The following is an 18,829-nucleotide window of genomic DNA, read 5'->3' as shown; positions in this document are numbered from 1 at the left end:
TACATTTTCCATTTACAAGTAATAAAATTAAGGAAGCTAACTTTAAATTAGTCCAGAAATTCTACTTAACTCCAATAAAAATGCATAAAATATCAAAGGATATTTCGTCAAAGTGTCCTAGATGTAAAAAGATAGAGGGGACATTCATGCATATGTTCTGGGAATGCGACCGTTTACAAAGTTATTGGAATTCAATTCATTCCCTTACACAATTAACCCTGGACAAAAGATTGGATTTAAGCAGTAGTTTATATTTATTAAATGACATATAATTTACAACTAGATAACAAAGATGCAGGATATTAATTTTGATCACTTACTTTGCAAAGAAATGTGTACTTTTATTTTTCGAAGAATGATTCCCCTCCATCTTGTAAGACTTTTGTAGATCAACTCACAGCATTTCTACCCTTAGAAAAACTAACCTTTGAAAAATATAATCGGGGCCATCTTTTTCAAGAATTTTGGTTCCCATTATTCTCTGGTTTATAGAACTTCATTGTCCGCTGAATGCTGTTTTATTGCTGTCATTTACTTTAGGTATCTGTAGGTATTTGTGTTTGTGTTTTGATGCCCCTATTGTTATTTACTGGTGTTATTTTCCATATTTTTATTCACTCACTTATTATATTTTTTTCCTTTCCAGTTTATTTATTTACTTTTTGTGTATGTTTTTGTCCTTTTAGAAAAATAAATAAATAAAAGAAAAACCCTCCCTCCACCCTCAAAACAAACAAAACTTGAACAGATTCAGCACATCTTGTAAGAAAATAGTAATGGTCACACTCACTACAGTAAACTAATTATAATTAAAGAAAATTGTAAAAAGTAAAATGAGTAGTAAACATAGCAAGGAGTTTCCCATTGATACATTAGTCTTGTCTTTGAAACCATTGCAGTACAGGGTCCCACATTTTCTTAAACATGTCTTCCCTGTCTTCGTTACAAAGTCTCCATCTCTCCAGGTGAAACATACCTGCCATTTATCTCAGCCACAAATCATATGTGGGTGCAGTGTCTGCCCTCCAAGCTTTTTTGCAATCACAGTTCCAAACAGAATAGCCGTTTTCTGATATTTGTTGGCAAAAGACAAAGGGGTAGTTTCCCCGAGAACAGCTACAAGTGGATCCGGCTCCCAACGGAAATTCAGATTTTTGGGTCGGATGTTAAAATACTCTCCTGACGTTTACACAAAAGTCTGATTCAAGACACTTGTAGTCATGAATATTGATCAAAAAATGTAATTCTTACCAGATGAGAAAGGCCTCGGAAACAAGAGGATTGATAATCCTAATGATGAATGTTTTTCACTTTCTCCTTTTCTTTTAAATGTAATTTGTAACAACATTTTCAGGTTTGAGACGTCTTTGTCATTAAGTGGCCTTTCCCTGTTTTCATAAACTAGTTCATGCAGAATCAGGGTTTCTATTCTCGTGTCACCTTTCAGCTTTCAGAGCAGCTTTCCTTATTCTTTTTATCTTCTCTAAATCGTTTTTCAAGATTTCCCAGAAGACATTTACTAGGAAATCCCTCCCGACGGGATCCGAGATCGCCCGCAAAGTACAAACACGTGAATCAGCTCACAGCAGATCTGTGAAACGCATCATCTCCTGTGTCCGGACGAGTCTCCCTTTCCCCTTCTCCTCATCATTAATACTGTTAGTTTGGTCAATTGTTAGTTTTTCTTTACATGGATGTAGGAATTATTCAAAATTCAACCAGTTTCCTGCCTCCAACCCTCTAATGCAGTATGCAGTCTAGTTTTTTAAAGATCCTCTGACATTTGTAGAAATAGATTATTATTTTACATAAATTGGACTGAGACCTTTAGCCACCTTAACTAAAGAGGGTCACATGACCTTCTTTTTCTCTTTACAAGTGTACAGGACTGTCTCAGAAAATTAGAATATTGTGATAAAATTCTTTATTTTCTGTAATGCAATTTAAAAAAAAAAAAAAAAAAAAAAAGAAAATGTCATACATTCTGGATTCATTACAAATCAACTGAAATATTGCAAGCCTTTTATTATGTTAATATTGCTGATTATGGGTTACAGTTTAAGATTAAGATTCCCAGAATACTCAAATTTTTTTAAATAGGATATTTTAGTTTTTCTTAAGCTGTAAGCCATGATCAGCAATATTAAAATAATAAAAGGCTTGCAATATTTCAGTTGATTTGTCATGAATCCAGAATGTATGACATTTTTTTTTCGTAATTGCATTACAGAAAATCACAATATTCAAATTTTTCTGAGACAGTCCTGTAATTTGTTGTATTTTAAAAAGAAATCTTGAACCTGTTTGCCTTGTTGAAATTCCTGCACGACACTGTTGATACAAATGTAACAGGATCTGCATCCTTTTCAAATTATGAGCCTCCTAGTTTCAGTGGGCATACACCATTGATTTCTTTAAAATGCTTTTATTGTGAAATATTTGTATGAAGCTCTTGGAATTAATGGCTCATTAACTTGCAAAGTTGAAATTGCAGTAATGTTAAAAAAACAAAACAAAAAAAACAATCAGAAATTTTCAGGGGTCCAGGACCTCAAAAAGGTTGAGAACCGCTGATCCAGTGCGAGCCGACCTTCCTCACCTCCTCCTCCTCCTCCTCCTGCCGGGGCCACTGGGAGTGACTTTACAGCCTTTGATTTCTCCCTCTGAGAGAAGCCGTAATCTGGCCTCGATATCTAACCACATCAGGTGTTTCTGCCTGTTCATGTCCACACAGGACGACGGGGTAAAAAGCCTTTTGTTAGTCCTGTCTGCTTCTTCCTGCACGTCTCCCAACGACTCTCTTTTCAAGTCTTTGTCACCCCGACGCCATGAGTCACACGAAAAACAAACCTGGATACGGCTGCACACCTTGACTTGGGTTTTTCTCAAAGGCATTCGCGGCGCTGCTCTGGTTTATGTACCAATTTCAAAGAAGCGGGTGAAAGAAAATGAAAGACAGCAGTCGGGCCTCTGCACACCTGTGCATCCGCGCCGGGAGGTTCGAGTGTTGTGCATGGAGAGAAAATCCACCCGGAACATTTGTGTGTGCGTATTGTTAGATTTGTGCGTGAGTAACTTGCTCGAAGTTACGGACAAAACAATAATTACTAATTCAAAAAGCCTCATCATTAAATATGCGTGCACAAATCTGGTATTGAGATACTGAAATATCGATACTTCCGATACCAGATCTGTATGCTCTAAAATCGATTCTCAAATTAAAATAATCAATACTTTTGATACTTCAGTCGTTTGTGGTGATGATATCATTAACAGGAATAGGGTGGAAAGTAATTGAACTATTCAGATTTTGTCTGAATGACACGCTGCTGGTAGGAACTACTTTTTTCATTTTTATAGTAGTTCTTATTCTAATTTATTTTAATAGTTTTATTATTTTACTTAGGACCTTTTTTTAGTAATGGAAACACCTTTCAAACACTGGTTTTTCTGTTGTTTTAAAGCTTGGCTGTATTGTGAATGATGCCGCTTCCTCAGTATGCTTCTGACTTTAAAATAAATAGTTGAATAAGTTACTCTGATGTCTTTTATTCTCAAGATATTTAAAATACACCAATTTTTTTAGAATTATCAGGCACATTAGGTATATTTCCACAATGTATCAGTATCGAATCGGTATCAGCCTGAATTTTACTCAATATAGGATCGGAAAGGAAATCAGTGAAATCGAACATCACTAGATTTGAGACTCTTTTCCTCCAAGAAGCCTCACAGATTTGTCCATACATGCTGCATTTAAGTGCTGGTGGAAAGCTGGGTCATCCTAACTATCATCTGAGTTCCAGGTTCGATGGTGGACAGAGATGTTGAGCTTTAAAACCTTCAGCATGTGGTGCAGCCATTGGTCTCATGTGTTCATAAATGTTTTGCAGGACGGGAACCAGGCCAGGACGACGTGCGTCCTCCAGAGTGTCACACCGGGGACCTACATCATCGAGGTACATGAACGCAGCTTTAATGAAGAATAAAATGTCGAGAAGGACGACTTAAAGAGGAGAACGCACAACGATGTTACCGTACATTTATGCTGCTGAGACATCTTTGTTCTGTCTGCTCTGTTTGGTTTCAGCTGAGAGACGACAGCAACACAACCAGGAGGCAAACGCAGTACCACGTCAGCCAGGGTGAGACACACACACACACACACACACACACACACACACACACACACACACACACACACACACACACACACACACACTTGCGTATATGAACATCTCTAAAACCAAAGACATTCTGATTGATTTTAGAAGCTCAAGAACTGACCACTATAAAAGGTGGGATAGTGGAAGGTGTTGATACGTACAAATATCTTAGTTATTGACAGTAAACAGACATTTGAGGCGAATTGTGAGGCTGTTTATAAAAAGGGGACCAACGTCTTTTTTGTCATCTTTTCATAGCGACAAAACACTGTTGACCCTTTTTTATGGCGCTTTTTTTAAATCGGTTTTATCCGTCTGCTGTGCCAGAGGACTATTTACCTTCAGGTTGAATAAAGTTGAACTGAACTGATCCACAATAATCTGTCTAACAGCTTCATGCTGCAGCTGATGTCTGCGTTTGTTTCCACACGATCCCTTAAAGGGGACCTATTATGGCATCTAATACCTATTTTAAACAGGCCTTGAATGTCTTAAAAACAAGCTTTTGATTGTTTTTGCTAAATAAATTAGAGTTTCAGTCTCTAAGTCATGTCTTTATCTTCTCATTCTCTAACCTCATTCTCTATGCAGGATTCTGAGTGGGCGGGGCCATGATAATGAGGCTCTGTGCTGATTGGCTGCCTGAATGACGTGTAGCAGGGGGGGGCACAAAGCATCGCTCTGGGCAGAAGAGCAGCGGCTGCGTACACTATTAAACCGTGTCATAACTGCATGCGATGTGAGCGAGCGTCGGCGACAAAATTAATTCCATTGCTTTATTTTCTATTGGACTGTCCTAACTGGACGCAGCGCGCCGTTTTGAGCTGAACATTTGTCGGACAACCTGCTTCTATTTTCTTCCTGCCGCTCGCGTTGAAAGCCGGTTGAAAGCGCTGTAGGAAACGGTCATGGATGAGGAACGGCTGATCCAGTTAGTTGAAATGAGAAGTTTTCTCTATGATTCCTCCTCATTTCACTACAAAAACCTCAATAAAGTGGCAGCTGCTGGAGGGAGATGGACAGAGAGCGTCCGATGTCACGCAGTGCAACGCGGTAGTCGGACGCTCTCATGCAGTTAGGACACAGTGTTTAGTTGTGGGCGTGATTTGCATTTTGGTTACGTAACGAAAGGGAGCAGAATCTGAACGGCTCGTAGATCCACATCAGACTGGACGGCTCATCCGGGCGGCTGTACAGACACTGCAGAATTTGGTTGCTTTCCTCCTTCTCTGAGTTGGCAGGCTGAGGGGAGACCACTTTATATATGTTAAAGCAAGAAAAAACGCGTTTTTCATAATGGGCCCCCTTTAAACATAGTGGAAGTTGACAGAAGAAGCTGAAAGGAAACTTACTGAATAGTAGGTGGCGTTCCCGGGCCTGCTGGGTCCCGGGATCTCCAGTTGGCTCCTCTGGTTATGGAGGAGCAGCGGCTAAAGTCCGAGTCCCTCCCAGATGACTCAACCTCTCCCAGCACCTCGGAGGGAGAGTCCAACCGACCTGGCAGAAGAACCTCATCCCACCCGCTTGTGTCCGTGATCTCATTCCTCCAGTCTCAGAGTTTCGCCTCTTGGCTCAGATCTCGCTCTGCGTCACTGATCCGCACTGATCCGTCCCGGTCCTCCCTCAACCCAAGACTCAACCCAGAGAGGGTTTTCCAGCCGTCTCCGGCTCAGATTCTGAGATGCTGGTTCTCTTTAGCTTCACACTCGTCTTTGAACCGCTCCTAGTTGGACCTCCGCTCCGTGCAACAAAATAAAAACTGGAGAAACTCAACCATGTGCTTAATTTAAAAAAATATGTTACCAGTAGGTGGCAGCACAGAAACAGAAGTAGACTTGAAAAATCAGCTTTTACTTTAAACTTTTACATCCATATCTTTCAAACCGTTTCTTTTGTTAATGGTTGTTTTTTCAGAGAGGTTAAAGAGGTTTTCTTTACGTTGACATGAGCTTGACATTTTCCATAAAACAGCAAACAAGTACCTGTCACAACATGACATCTTCTGAGGAAGATTACAGGTGCAGAGGTGGGTAGAGTAGCCAAAAATTGTACTCAAGTAAAAGTACTGTTACTTCAGAATAATATGACTCAAGTAAAAGTAAAAACTACCGGGTAGTCATCCAAATAATTACTTGAGTAAAAGTAAAAAAGTACTTGGTGAAAAAACTACTCAAGTACTGAGTAACTGTTGAGTAACGTCTGATTTATTTTTTTAACACAACCATTCTAATAGACAAAAGTACAAAATTATCATCTTCAGGCAAATTAAATCAATAAAATAAAATAAATTAAAATTAATAAAAAAATAGCTTAAATTAAAATAAGCTAAGTAAATTCAAGTACTTTAATAAATAATAAAATAACAGAATAAAAAAATAAATTAAGCAGAAGTAGCACAAAATTTCAAGCCTTTGTACTTTTCTTTTTTAACCAGGCAGAACTAGAACAAGCCCATGAACTCATAGAAACTCTGTGTGTGTTTGAGTCTGTGTAAATGTGGCAAAACATGCAAAAACAAACATTTTTCCCAAAGAATCACTCAGTGATGTCATGAGATTGATAAAAGAAAATTAACGAGCTCAATGTAGCCTAATGTAGCGGAGTAAGAGTAACAGTTTCTTCTTCACAAATCTATTCAAGTCAAAGTAAAAAGTATAGTGATTCAAAACTACTCCTAAAAGTACAAAATTTCCCAAAATTCACTCAAGTAAATGTAACGGAGTAAATGTGACTCGTTACTACCCACCTCTGTACATGTGTAATTGAAACATGTCAAAGTAGATATAACAAGGTCTTTTTGCCATTCATTTTTAATAATTATTTCAAATCTGCCAGATCGTTGGGTCATAACAAGAAAAGGACCACAAGGTCGTTCAGATATGATCCAGTTGTCAGATTAATGAAAAGTGTGCTGTTATATGTACTTCTCTTTAGTTTTTGAATATGACGTTTATACCTGCAGTCGTGGAGAGTTGTCTCATGCAGGGTGTGTTTGTTTTGCCCACCAGTCCACTCCCCCTGGGCGGGGCCAATCCGAGCCATGGCCATCACGGTTCCTCTGGTCATCATGTCTGCTTTCGCCACCCTCTTCACCGTCATGTGTCGCAAGAAGCAGCAAGGTGAGCCCATCCAGAGAATAAAATCCAGACAATTTAACCTTTTCAGGTGTCAAAAAGTGTTTTAACTCATGAGGATTAATTCGTCCGTCTTCCAGGAAGTTGATGGTTTATTGCTGAAACTTAAACCCACTTGTGCTGGAAGGAGAGGAGCCTGTTTGTTTTGTTTTTTCCAAATACGTAAAAATTTTATTTTACCTTTTTTTTAATATCGGCTTTTCACTCACAAACTCTCTTGTAAAGAATTCTTGAAAATACTTTTTTAGAAATGCTTGGTGAAATTTCTGAAGCTTTCCAGGTTTTTAACCTTTTTAACATTTAAGCTGACCAGTGATATTTAGGTTAGCTGACAGTTTAGTTTTCTTATTAAAAATATATACAGGACTGTCTCAGAAAATTATAATACTGTGATTTTCTGTAATGCAATTACAAAAACTAAAATGTCATACATTCTGGATTCATTACAAATCAACTGAAATATTGCAAGCCTTTTATTATTTTAATATTGCTGATCATGGCTTACAGCTTAAGAAAACTCAAATATCCTATCTCAAAAAATTAGAATATTCTGGGAATCTTAATCTTAAACTGTAAGCCATAATCAGCAATATTAAAATAATAAAAGGCTTGCAATATTTCAGTTGATTTGTAATGAATCCAGAATGTATGAGAATTTAGTTTTTTTAATTGCATTACAGAAAATAAAGGACTTTATCACAATATTAAAATTTTCTGAGACAGTCCTGTATATTTTTACATTTTTTAGGTCTGAAATAAATCTAAACAAATCTTGCACACTGGCTTAAAACTCACACATCTATGTGACATATTAATTTAGAAGTGTTTAAAGAAACTACTGGATGGATTAAGGTTACGACTATGTTCTCGTGTTGAGGGTACAATGTTCATTTTTGTCGCTGTTAGTTTTAAGTTGATGATAAAATGTTAAAAGATATCCATCTTATCCTGATTTTAGAAAACATCTACAGCCAACTGGATGAGGAGAGCAGCGAGTCGTCCAATCAGAGCGCCGCCCTGAACAGCGATCGGCCGTGGCCCCGGCCCAAAGTCTTCATCTGCTACTCCAACAGAGATTGTCCCAAACACACCGGCGTCATCCAGAGCTTCGCCTACTTCCTGCAGGACTTCTGCGGCTGTGAGGTGAGACGGTGATGTGATCCCGTATAAAAAACTTTACATAGAATTAGGAACAGAGGAAAGATTTTGAAAAATATTGCATTTCTGTGCTCAGGTTGTGTTGGACTTGTGGGAGCACCTGGAGATGTGCAAAGAAGGACAGATGTCGTGGCTCAGCCGACAGCTGGATGAAGCTAATCTCATCATCACCGTCTGCTCCAAAGGCCTACGGTACTTTTACTGAGCTGCAGTTCCGCCAGCGGCCACTAGATGGTGCTGAAACTCCGTTATTTAACAAAGCGCACAAGCCCCGCAGTTATTGCATGTGATAGAAGCTTTATGTTCTTTTTAATGTTTATTTGTTTGGATTTTATGCTTGATTGATTATTTAAATTGTCCAATCCCTTGTTTGGAAATCATCTCCTGCTCATTCTTTGGTTATTTGGCGATTTCTTTTTCCTTTTGTCCCTGAATCGTCATGTTTGTCTTCTGTTTCCTTTTTTTCTATCTATCATTCCACCGCAGGTCTTTGCTGTCTTTCTTCTTCTTGATCCCTCTTTGGTTTTCCAGTTTTGTGCTCGTACTTTCTATCAATCTGTCTTTTATCCATCTTAAATGATTAAGATTGTACACGGGCGTATATAAATCCAAATCATAAATAATGTTGCTTTTACGTATAGATAAATACAGGGACTCACGGGAAATAAATTCTTACTATTAATTTGTGCAACCTTTAACTATGGCAATTTTTTTCTTTTCTTTCATATTTAATAATGAGGGTCCAACTGGAAAAAATAGTATTGAGTTCATGAGTTTTTTACTTCCTACTTCTTTTTCGAGCACGACACATTTGCTATTATATTTATTAATTCTCTTCTACTTTAGTTACGATGGTACATTTATTATTTAGTGATTATTATTGTTTATGTTATTGATTTATTATTCTGCTGTTTTATTTATTTATTTTGCTTCGAGTTTGAAATAAAAGATATAAAAAATGATTTTCCTTCTTCAAAATCTTTGAAGATTTTATGGATCCGAATTAAATCAGAATTCAACACTCTGATGTCACAAAGAGATGGGGACAGTACATTAATCATCAATAGTTATCAGTTCTAAGATCCTAATTGAAATGTGAGTTTGAACATCACAAACATCGAGCACGTTATTCATCACTGGAAGAAAAGGCTCGGAGGAGCTCGTGCTTCTTCGTTTATGACTCAATTACTTTTGATTTCATTTTGGTTTTGTCTCTAATCTAATCTTTGTCCGTCCTGCAGATACTACGTGGAGAGGAAGAGTCGCAGGGGGAAGACGCCGATCAGTCGCCGTGGCAACGGCGGCAGCAGCAGCAGCTCCCCCACCAGCGTGTCGAGCGGCGACCTGTTCGTCGTGGCCGTGGCCATGATCGCGGAGAAGCTGCGTCTGGCCAAGCAGAGCGAGGAGGGCGGAGACCAGGAGCTGAGCCGCCACATGGCGGTGTACTTCGACTATTCCACGGAAAACGACATCCCCACCATGCTCAGCCTGGCGCCCAGGTAGGTGTATCCATGGCAAGGCACGTTTATCTGTAGAGCACAATTCAACACAAGGTAATTCAAGGTACTTTTCATCAACATTAAAAGCAGCAAGACACAATTAAACAGTAAATAACAAATAAAATGATAAGAAAACAGGTAAAATAATAAAAAGCACAAGTTGTTTAAAAGTAAGGGCAGTAGAGTCCAGCAGGTAAGTATCCAGGCAATTTTACCTTGAATCAATTACCTTGAGTGAATTATTAAAAAACTCAAAAGTATCAAACTATAATAAACTGATTCAAGTCAAACGGCCACTGAGACACCTAGGGAGTGAATTTATGCAGGGTAAACGGAGTCCATTGTCCAGGCAAAAAATACATTTTCTTGAGGTTTATTCCATTGGCAAACAATCAAACAAAGAACAATGGCTCTCTGCCGCCTCTCTTTCCCTGGTAAAAACCCATCTGCCCTCCCAGGTGCCTCACCTGAGTCTGCCAACCCTGTAGGCCTGTGTTGAAAAGATCGTTTCTCCAATTTTAAATCGATTCTCATATTCATTCCTAAAAATCGATTCATATGTCTAAAGATCGATTTAAAAAAAAAAAAAAAAAAAAAGTTTTTTTGTCATCATTACATTACAACTTCTGGTAATTTTTTGTTTATGCCCAAAAAAGGAATATTTTGTTGGACATGAGAATAACTGGTGCCATGTTTTTGCCTTTAAATATGTTTAAAGGTATGAAAACATTAAAGTTTTCAGTTATAATTGCATAAATTGTCTATATTTCTTTGCTTTATATACTGTCTTGGGGTTACATTTGCATAAATGTTAAAAACCAAATTCTCATAAATGGGGAAAAAACAAAAGCGATTTCATCTGTCTCTGTTTCCTCCCTGGATCTGTTTGGTAATTCTGACCCACAAGATGTTTCTGAAAGCAGTTCTATCAGCATTCTGGGAGCTGATTGGTCCTTACAGCATCATTAGCTGCAATACTTGCTGTTTAATCTAAATATAATACTAGTAGTAATATGTTGCATAACTACAGTCATATAATTCATGCAACAGCTGAAAAAACAGTTTTATTAACAGTAACCCAAATCAATATCGAATCGAATTGGATTGAATCAAAGCGTGATAATCGATTCTGAATCGGAATCGAATCGATTCTTGATATTTGAATCGATCCCCAGCCCTAGAACCCTGTATCTGTAAACTCACCCGGTCTGTCAACTCAACCGCAGCAGGTCGATCGGGACGATCAATAAGTGATCCCAGATTTGTTGAGTTTCTTTTATTTTCCCCGTGTCCAGGTACAAGATGATGGACCAGCTGCCCCAGCTCTACGGCCGGCTGCACCTGAGCCAGGCGGGGCTGGCGGATCACGACCCGCACCCCGTCAACGTCTCCCGCAGGAACTACTTCCGCAGCAAGTCAGGCCGCTCGCTCTACGTCTCCATCTGCAACATGCACCAGTACGTCAGCCAGAACCCCGACTGGTTTGAGAAGCAGCTGGCCCCCGGCCGCGTCTCCTCTCCGTCCTCTCCGTCCCCGGGAGACCCGTCCAGAGCACCGCTCCTCCCCGCCGTCCCGGCCCCCGGCCCGTCCCCCAAGCCCGGCTGCTCCTCGCCGCGCCCCGCCGACTCCGGCCTGGTGCTGAACGAGGTGGTGGTGAGGCTGCCGTCGGCGGAGGGGGCCGATGGGGCGCCCAGGAGGAACGTGGTCCTGCTGGGGCCCGGATCCAGTCCCGGATCAAGCCCTGGACCCTGTCCCAGTCCGGATCTGTGTCCCAGTCCGGATCTCTGTCCCAGTCCAGATCTGTGTCCCAGTCCAGACCTCCCATGCTGCTCCGTGTCGATGCAGGAATCCTCTCTAAGGTGGAGAAAAGTTATACTTTTATATCCTATCTATCTGTCTTACCTGTCTACCTGTCTACCTGTCTGTCTACCAGTGGCGGCTGTTGGTTTTTTAAGGAGGGGAAGCTCATTTTCACCTTGCATCATAAATTGTGTCAGTTTATTTGTATGTGAATTCTACCCTACGATCCGGCTGCGAATGCTTTGCAACGGTGGAGCGGCTACAGCAGCACCCGCTGCTCTACGGGGACAATAACTGTAGAGCAACAGAAGTCAGAGTCAGTGACTGCGTTTCCATGCAGTCAATAACCCTTTTAAAACCTGAATATTGGCAATAACCCGAATTTGAACGGCCATGTAAACACCAATAACCCTTTTGAATAACCCTAATTTGCTCATATTCAGGTTTTTAAAAACCCGAATATGAGCCCTGGGTTACTCCTTTTAAAACCCGAATATTCAGTCATGTAAACGCCAAACGGAATATCCCCATCAAATGGAACATGAATTTGTTTTCTGCACATGCTCTGTTCACAAGGAATCCTGGTCTTTTGAGTCCAGGAAGTTCTTATAAACACGGAGAAACACAAGACCAGGAGGAGACTAATCACTTCATAAATGTAATGAAGGATATGAACATTTTGGCATTTGTAGATGGTAGAAAGTACCGAGATAGCGAGATTTACAAGAAGGTGAGTGAAAAGTTGCGTGAAGCAGCATTTGTTGTGAATTTGGATACAGGAAGAAGAAGCTGAAATGACGGGAATTGCGTCATGACGTTCTCTGTGCGTCGCTGGTTTAATCCAGATATCCCAAATGATTAATTACCATGCATACAGGGATAACCCTGTTTGCTCACGCATGTAAACGGAATATTCCGAATGTTTCAGTAACCGGAATATTAGCAATAACCTGAATTTTGACTGCATGTACACGTAGTCAATAACACCAGTACAGTCTCCAAACGCTAGAAACAAGTTGCTGAGTGTCACTTATCGTTTTAACAAAGACAAAAGTCACTACGAGGATTTCCAAACTCTCCAGATCAACTCGGAATGACGGAATGAAGCTACAAAACTTCTCCGGCAGTGTTTATATCTCTAGATCACTGATTCGCTCATTTCGCATTCAATCAGAAAGGGATTCATAAACTCCCAGAGAGGACCAATGACGGTCTGTTTGGCTGCAGTGGAACAACCCACTCTAGCTTCCCATAGATCAGCGGTCGGCAACCCAAAATGTTGAAAGAGCCATATTGGAGCAAAAACACAAAAAACAAATATGTCTGGAGCCGCAAAAAATTTAAAGTCTTGTATCAGCCTTAAAATGAAGACAACACATGCTGCATGTTTCTATATTAGTTAGAACTGGGGGAAGATTTTTTTTTTCATTATGCACTTCGAGAAAAAAGTTGAAATGTCGAGATAAATGTTGAAATTCCGAGAAAAAAGTTGAAATTCCGAGAAAAAAGTTGAAATTCCGAGAAAAAAGTCGAAATATGGAGAAATTAAAAAACGCGATTTAAAAAGGAAAGGAAAAAGGAAGAAAAAAAGGAAAAAAGAAGAAAAAAAGGAAAAAAAAGGTCAAACATTTTTGAAAAAGCTCCAGGAGCCACTAGGGCGGCGCTAAAGAGCCGCGGGTTGCCGACCCCTGGTGTAGACGCTGAGCTTCTGCTGTTACTGTGAAGCTGCAGGACTGAATGAGAAGGAAGTCGCGTCCGTGACCTGTGATAAGATGCTGATTCTGAACTAAAGGTGATCGCCTTCTAGCGCATATATAGTCAATGAAATATAAACACAACAGTACATATTTGACCATTTATTTTTTTGACATTTTAGAGGAAGCTGAACTTCCCTTGCAGCCTTAGAGGAATCGCCACTGCTATCTACCTATCGACCTGTCTACCTATCTATCTATCTTGGTTTTTGTGTTTTCTTTCTCCTTTCTTGGTTCTTGTATATGACAGTGCTGAGTGAGATGGAGATGTGAGTTTCCTCCCAAAGGGATCAATAAAGTCGTCTCAATCTGAATCATTAAAGCTGAAGTTGAATCTTTTACATCTTCGTCTCTTTCAGATCCACGACTGGAACATCTGGAGTTTCTCCTGAAGAATCCGGCTCCTCCTCGTCCCTCTCGGCTCCCTCCGTCCTCCAGGACGAGTCGTGCCCCTCACCTGCCCAGGTGGAGGAGGACGCGCCCTCGGCGCCAGAACTGCCGCCGCCCCGGGACTCGGGCATCTACGACTCGTCCGTCCCTTCCTCCGAGGTCTCCATCCCTCTCATGGAGGGACTGTCACACGACCAGGCCGACTCCTCCTCCCTGGCGGACAGCGAGTCGTCGTCCTCCGGCCTGGGTAAGGCTCGCCGCCCCTCTGCTGTTCTCACATTTAAAGGGGACCTATTATGAAAAACAGGTTTTTCCTTGCTTTAACATGTATAAAGTAGGCTTGGGCGGTATCCAAATTTTGATGCCATCAAACTTCCTCCACATTTTACCCCGGCATAGGGTATTACCGTGACTAATTAAAAAATGATGACGTAAGCCTCAAGTGGTATTACCAAACTGTTGGCTTGAGCCGTCACCGTTCAGAAACTGAATACCAAACACCATTACTGAACAATAACAACATAACATGCTTAATATTAACAACTTTTATTAACAACAAATGCTGCTTATAAAAAAAAGTGCAAATACAATTCAGCCTTGATTTCAGCCAGTGCGTTTATCATCAGTCTCATATCCTCCACGGTAACGACGGGCGAGGAAAGTGCACTTTCGCATTAATTTGCGCACTGAATCAGATTCATACTTGGCCTCCAGCTTTTTTAGAATTGTTTGTTTTTATTGACTTTGTTAGTTCGAGGTCGTTTTCTTTTTTGACACCAAGTCACTCGCGACCTGCCATCTTTCTCCCCCTCTCTCTCCTCTCTCCCCTCCGCGCTGTCAGGTGATGACATCACGTTCATAAACTTTATGGAAAGTCAAAATGTAGGCTAAAACATATTCAACTATTTAAGTAAAACTGAAAATTCAACCATACATAAGTGCTACTGGACTTGGAATCAATTTTAGGCATTAAATGACTTTTATTTGATATTTAATTGTTATCTCTTATATAAGTCCATTGCATTTTTTCATGACGGCATGAAAATGATACCGCTGCTATTTTTAGACACCGACAGTATACGGTATTACCGTAATACTGCCCTGGCCTAATATAAAGTGGTCTCCCCTCAGCCTGTCAACTCAGAGAAGGAGGAAAGCAACCAAATTCTGCAGTGTCTGTACAGCCGCCCGGATGAGCCGTCCAGTGTGATGTGGATCTACGAGCCAATAAGATTCTGCGTATCTTCGTTACGTGACCAAAATGCAAACCACGCCCACAACTAAACACCGTATCCTAACTGCATGAGAGCGTCCGACTATCGCGTAGCACTGCGTGACATCGGACGCTCTTTGTCCATCTCCCTCCAGCAGCTGCCACTTTATTGAGGTTTTTGTAGTGAAATGAGGAGGAATCATAGAGATAACTTCTCATTTCAACTAACTGGATCAGCCGTTCCTCATCTGTGACTGTTTCCTACAGCGCTTTCAACCGGCTTTCAACGCAAGCTACAGGAAGAAAATAGAAGCAGGACGTCCGACAAATGTTCAGCTCAAAATGGCGCGCCGCGTCATGCTGCGCAGCTCTGCGTCGCTGTGGCCAGTTAGGACAGTCCAATAGAACAGTGGTTCCCAACCTTTTTTCCTTGGAGCCCCCCCCACTTGTGTCTAAGACCAGCCGGGCCCCCCGACCCGTACGTACTAGCAGCAAAAGAGTAAAGTTATTCGTTACAAACCTTTAATTGAAAAAAATGAACATTAATTATGTTTTTTTGATACATTTCTTTTTGGTTTACCCTGTATACATATGACTTTGTTTTTCTCACCTTCCTTTTGTGTCACCAATGTATAAAATATGCACAAATAACTGCAAGGACATAAAAATATTTCTGAAAAATGTCTCTCTTAATATGAGAGAGAGAGCAAATTTTTTTTTACATTTTTCCTTTAACAACCTGTCGGAGTAGTAGTATGATTAGATGTTGAATAATTATATAATAATACGTTTTTAAGTTTTTATCCTGATAAATAACTTAGTATTTTAAAATGACCAAAATATATTTCTAAGTGGGTTTATACAGACTTGGATTACTGTATTTTTTTAGGTGTGTTATTATGATTTTTTAAATTTATTTAACATGTGTAAATATTTTTACAACTGCATATCCTCAAAGCAGACAAAGTTTTGCGCCCCCCCAGAGATCTTTGGCGCCCCCCGGGGGGGGCCCGGAACCCAGGTTGGGAGACACTGCAATAGAAAATAAAGCAATGGAATTGATTTTGTCGCTCGCATCGCATGCAGTTATGACACGGTAACTCCGCCGGCAGGAGCTTCCGCCATTTTTTCATAGCGGTGTATCGTGTCATTCAGGCAGTCAATCAGCACAGTGCCTCATTATCATAGCCCCGCCCACTCAGAATCCTGCATAGATAATGAGGTTAGAGAATGGGAAGATAAAGACATGGTTTTTAGAGGCTGAATTTCTAATTTATTTAGAAAAAACAATCAAAATCTTGTTTTTAAGACATTCAAGGCCTGTTTAAAATAGGTATTAGATGCCATAATAGGTCCCCTTTAAGATCCACCCACGTTACCTGGGTGATGAGTTTACCTGGGTGATGAGTGTCTGACTGCGTGTTTCAGGTGACGAGGAGGTGCCGGCCGTCACGTCTCTCCGCTGCAGCGCCGTCACGGTCTGCAAAGCCGAGCTGCACCACCACCTGGAGCAGAGCGACACACTCGCCCGCGCCGCGTCCTTGTGAGGGACGAGAGCGCCGTGACCCGCCTCGCCAGCGGAGCACGCTGCTCCTTTTAAAAACCTGCGGTTGTCACGGCAACCAAACCAGGGTGAGGGGAAATTCTGTGGTCCTCTGGTAACTATGGTAACCACTAACTACATTTTTAAAGGGACTGTGACTAAGGAAAATTGATGGCTGTGTAACCTGTGCTCAAACCACTTGATTGCTTTGTAACCATGGTAACCAATATTCCCGGTAACGATAGTAACCACTGGATTTTTTTGGGGGACCCTAGTCCCCCCCCCCCCTCGGTTTATGTACGATAACCAGCCTTGTTGCTGTGGCAACCACTGAGCCGCGGAGCGATACGCCCCTGCCGTGACGGTGGTAACCGTGGCAACCAGAAACAGTTTTTCCTCCCAGCGATGAAGGTGCTTCCGTCTCCTCCACGGAGGAACTTTTGAAGGACCGGACCAGCTGAAACCAAAGACCGGCTCACGTGAGAGGCGACGTTCGGCTCCCAGACGTGACGTCCATTCAGGCACTTTTGATGCAGAGATGCAGAACAGAGAATCACAAATATTTATATAAATATATATATATTTCTATATCTAGACGCTGCCCGGCTTTAGCAACCAATAGGATCAAAGCAGCCTGAGGTTTCTGAATATATCGACCTTTACATGGCAATATTATTGGTATTATCATCAACTTTTAGGAGTAAAACAAATAATTTGAACCGTCTGACTGCTCTTTTTTTCCTTTAACTGTTATTTTACTGCATAAAAAGGGAAAACATTTGTAGTTTGAACCATATTGACGTGAGCGTTCTCCCATCACACCTTTTAATATTTGACTTTATTTAAAGAATCGTTTTTTTGGCAACAAGATTCTTCAACATCTGACAAAACACAAATAAAACTGTTAGTAAATTTAAAAAAAAAAGCTACCTAAACCTAATAGTGTGATTGAAAAGTGACTTTTCTGTGAATGGAAATTTGGTTTCAGTTTTATTTTTGTAGGAATTTTAATTTAAAGATTCAGACGATGAAGTTGAGATGAATTTGGCTGTTGATGTTACAACTACAGTGTTTGTTTTGTGCTTTCCTTGTTTCGCTTTTTAAAGTATTGAATGTTAATAGATGCATATTTCTGGATGTTTTGCAATAATCTTTTTTTATTTTTCTAATATGACACAAACACAGATGAGGCGTAAAAACAGGCGATAAAGTGCGAGTTACTGATCCTTTGGATCCATATTTCATTATTATCAAAAGACTCTTTGACAGTTATTTAGTCTTTTATGATCATTAACTACACTTACTTTGTTCTAATTGTGTCAAAACTGTTTATGGCCTTTTTTAAAGTCTGTTTTCTGACTTAAAAGTTGAAGTTTCTGCTGAAGGTTGAGCAGTTTTGTTTGTTCCAAGGGAAGATTTAACGTTTCCTACCTGTAAATATTTGTATTTCTGGCCTTTAAATGTCTGGATTGTTTCAGTTTTGTATAGTTGGATTGTCATTTTAGATATTTTTTGTTGTTTTTTTCTAAGGATTGTACTGTTTTATAGTACTTCAGTTTAGGAAGCAAATAAATCCATCCCAAAGATTTTCTCTCTGTCACTTTTTACGTGTAATAATTGTTTATCATTTTCAATTAAGGGTCATTTATCAGAAGGATTGACACATTCATGGCTTGGAATAGATGTCTTTATTGTCGCTAAACAAGTTTAGTAAAATGTTGTCATGTAATGTTGCAGCCAGGCCGTTGAAGCCGCTGCTAATCCTCCCTGGCTCGCCTCGGGGTGACAAACAGGTTTTGGTTCCCTCAAAGTAAAACACTTTTATGACACAAAAAACTTCAGACAGCTCCCACAGTATGTGAGCATTGATGCATCAACGTTAAAATCAACAGTAGCCACTAAAACTCACAAAGACAGAAAGGTACACATGTCTGTCAGCAGGAAAACTGACCCGCCTTCAAAATAAAAGACATGCTTATGAATAATTAATCTGCTATCAGCTTCAATCTGCAAACATCAAAGAACACTATGATCCAAAATATGATTATTTATTCAGAAAAACTAAATTGAAGAAAAAAAAGCTTTTTTTTCAAGAAAAGTTTCTAGGTTTCATGAAGGTTAATCTTTACTGGATTATCATTGTTAGAGTAGATCATAATATATGTAAACCTA

At 40.1% G+C, this 18,829-nt stretch overlaps 1 protein-coding gene across 1 annotated transcript in view; it reads left to right on the top strand.

The window, feature by feature from the left end:
- Positions 1 to 18,233, top strand: part of LOC133448282 (interleukin-17 receptor D-like) — a 48,577-nt gene extending 30,344 nt beyond the window's left edge. Inside the window, exons 8-16 of the mRNA XM_061726664.1 lie at positions 3,894 to 3,959; positions 4,091 to 4,145; positions 7,175 to 7,285; positions 8,259 to 8,443; positions 8,535 to 8,650; positions 9,700 to 9,957; positions 11,253 to 11,816; positions 13,871 to 14,148; positions 16,543 to 18,233. Coding sequence (XP_061582648.1) covers positions 3,894 to 3,959; positions 4,091 to 4,145; positions 7,175 to 7,285; positions 8,259 to 8,443; positions 8,535 to 8,650; positions 9,700 to 9,957; positions 11,253 to 11,816; positions 13,871 to 14,148; positions 16,543 to 16,661 — 1,752 coding nt within the window. The 3' untranslated portion in view covers positions 16,662 to 18,233. The remainder of the gene's footprint in view (positions 1 to 3,893; positions 3,960 to 4,090; positions 4,146 to 7,174; positions 7,286 to 8,258; positions 8,444 to 8,534; positions 8,651 to 9,699; positions 9,958 to 11,252; positions 11,817 to 13,870; positions 14,149 to 16,542) is intronic.
- Positions 18,234 to 18,829: the final 596 nt, after the last annotated feature.

The sequence above is a fragment of the Cololabis saira genome, chromosome 8 (genome assembly GCF_033807715.1).
Source record: "Cololabis saira isolate AMF1-May2022 chromosome 8, fColSai1.1, whole genome shotgun sequence".
Lineage (NCBI taxonomy): Eukaryota > Metazoa > Chordata > Actinopteri > Beloniformes > Belonidae > Cololabis > Cololabis saira.
This window is presented reverse-complemented; position numbering and strand designations above follow the sequence as displayed.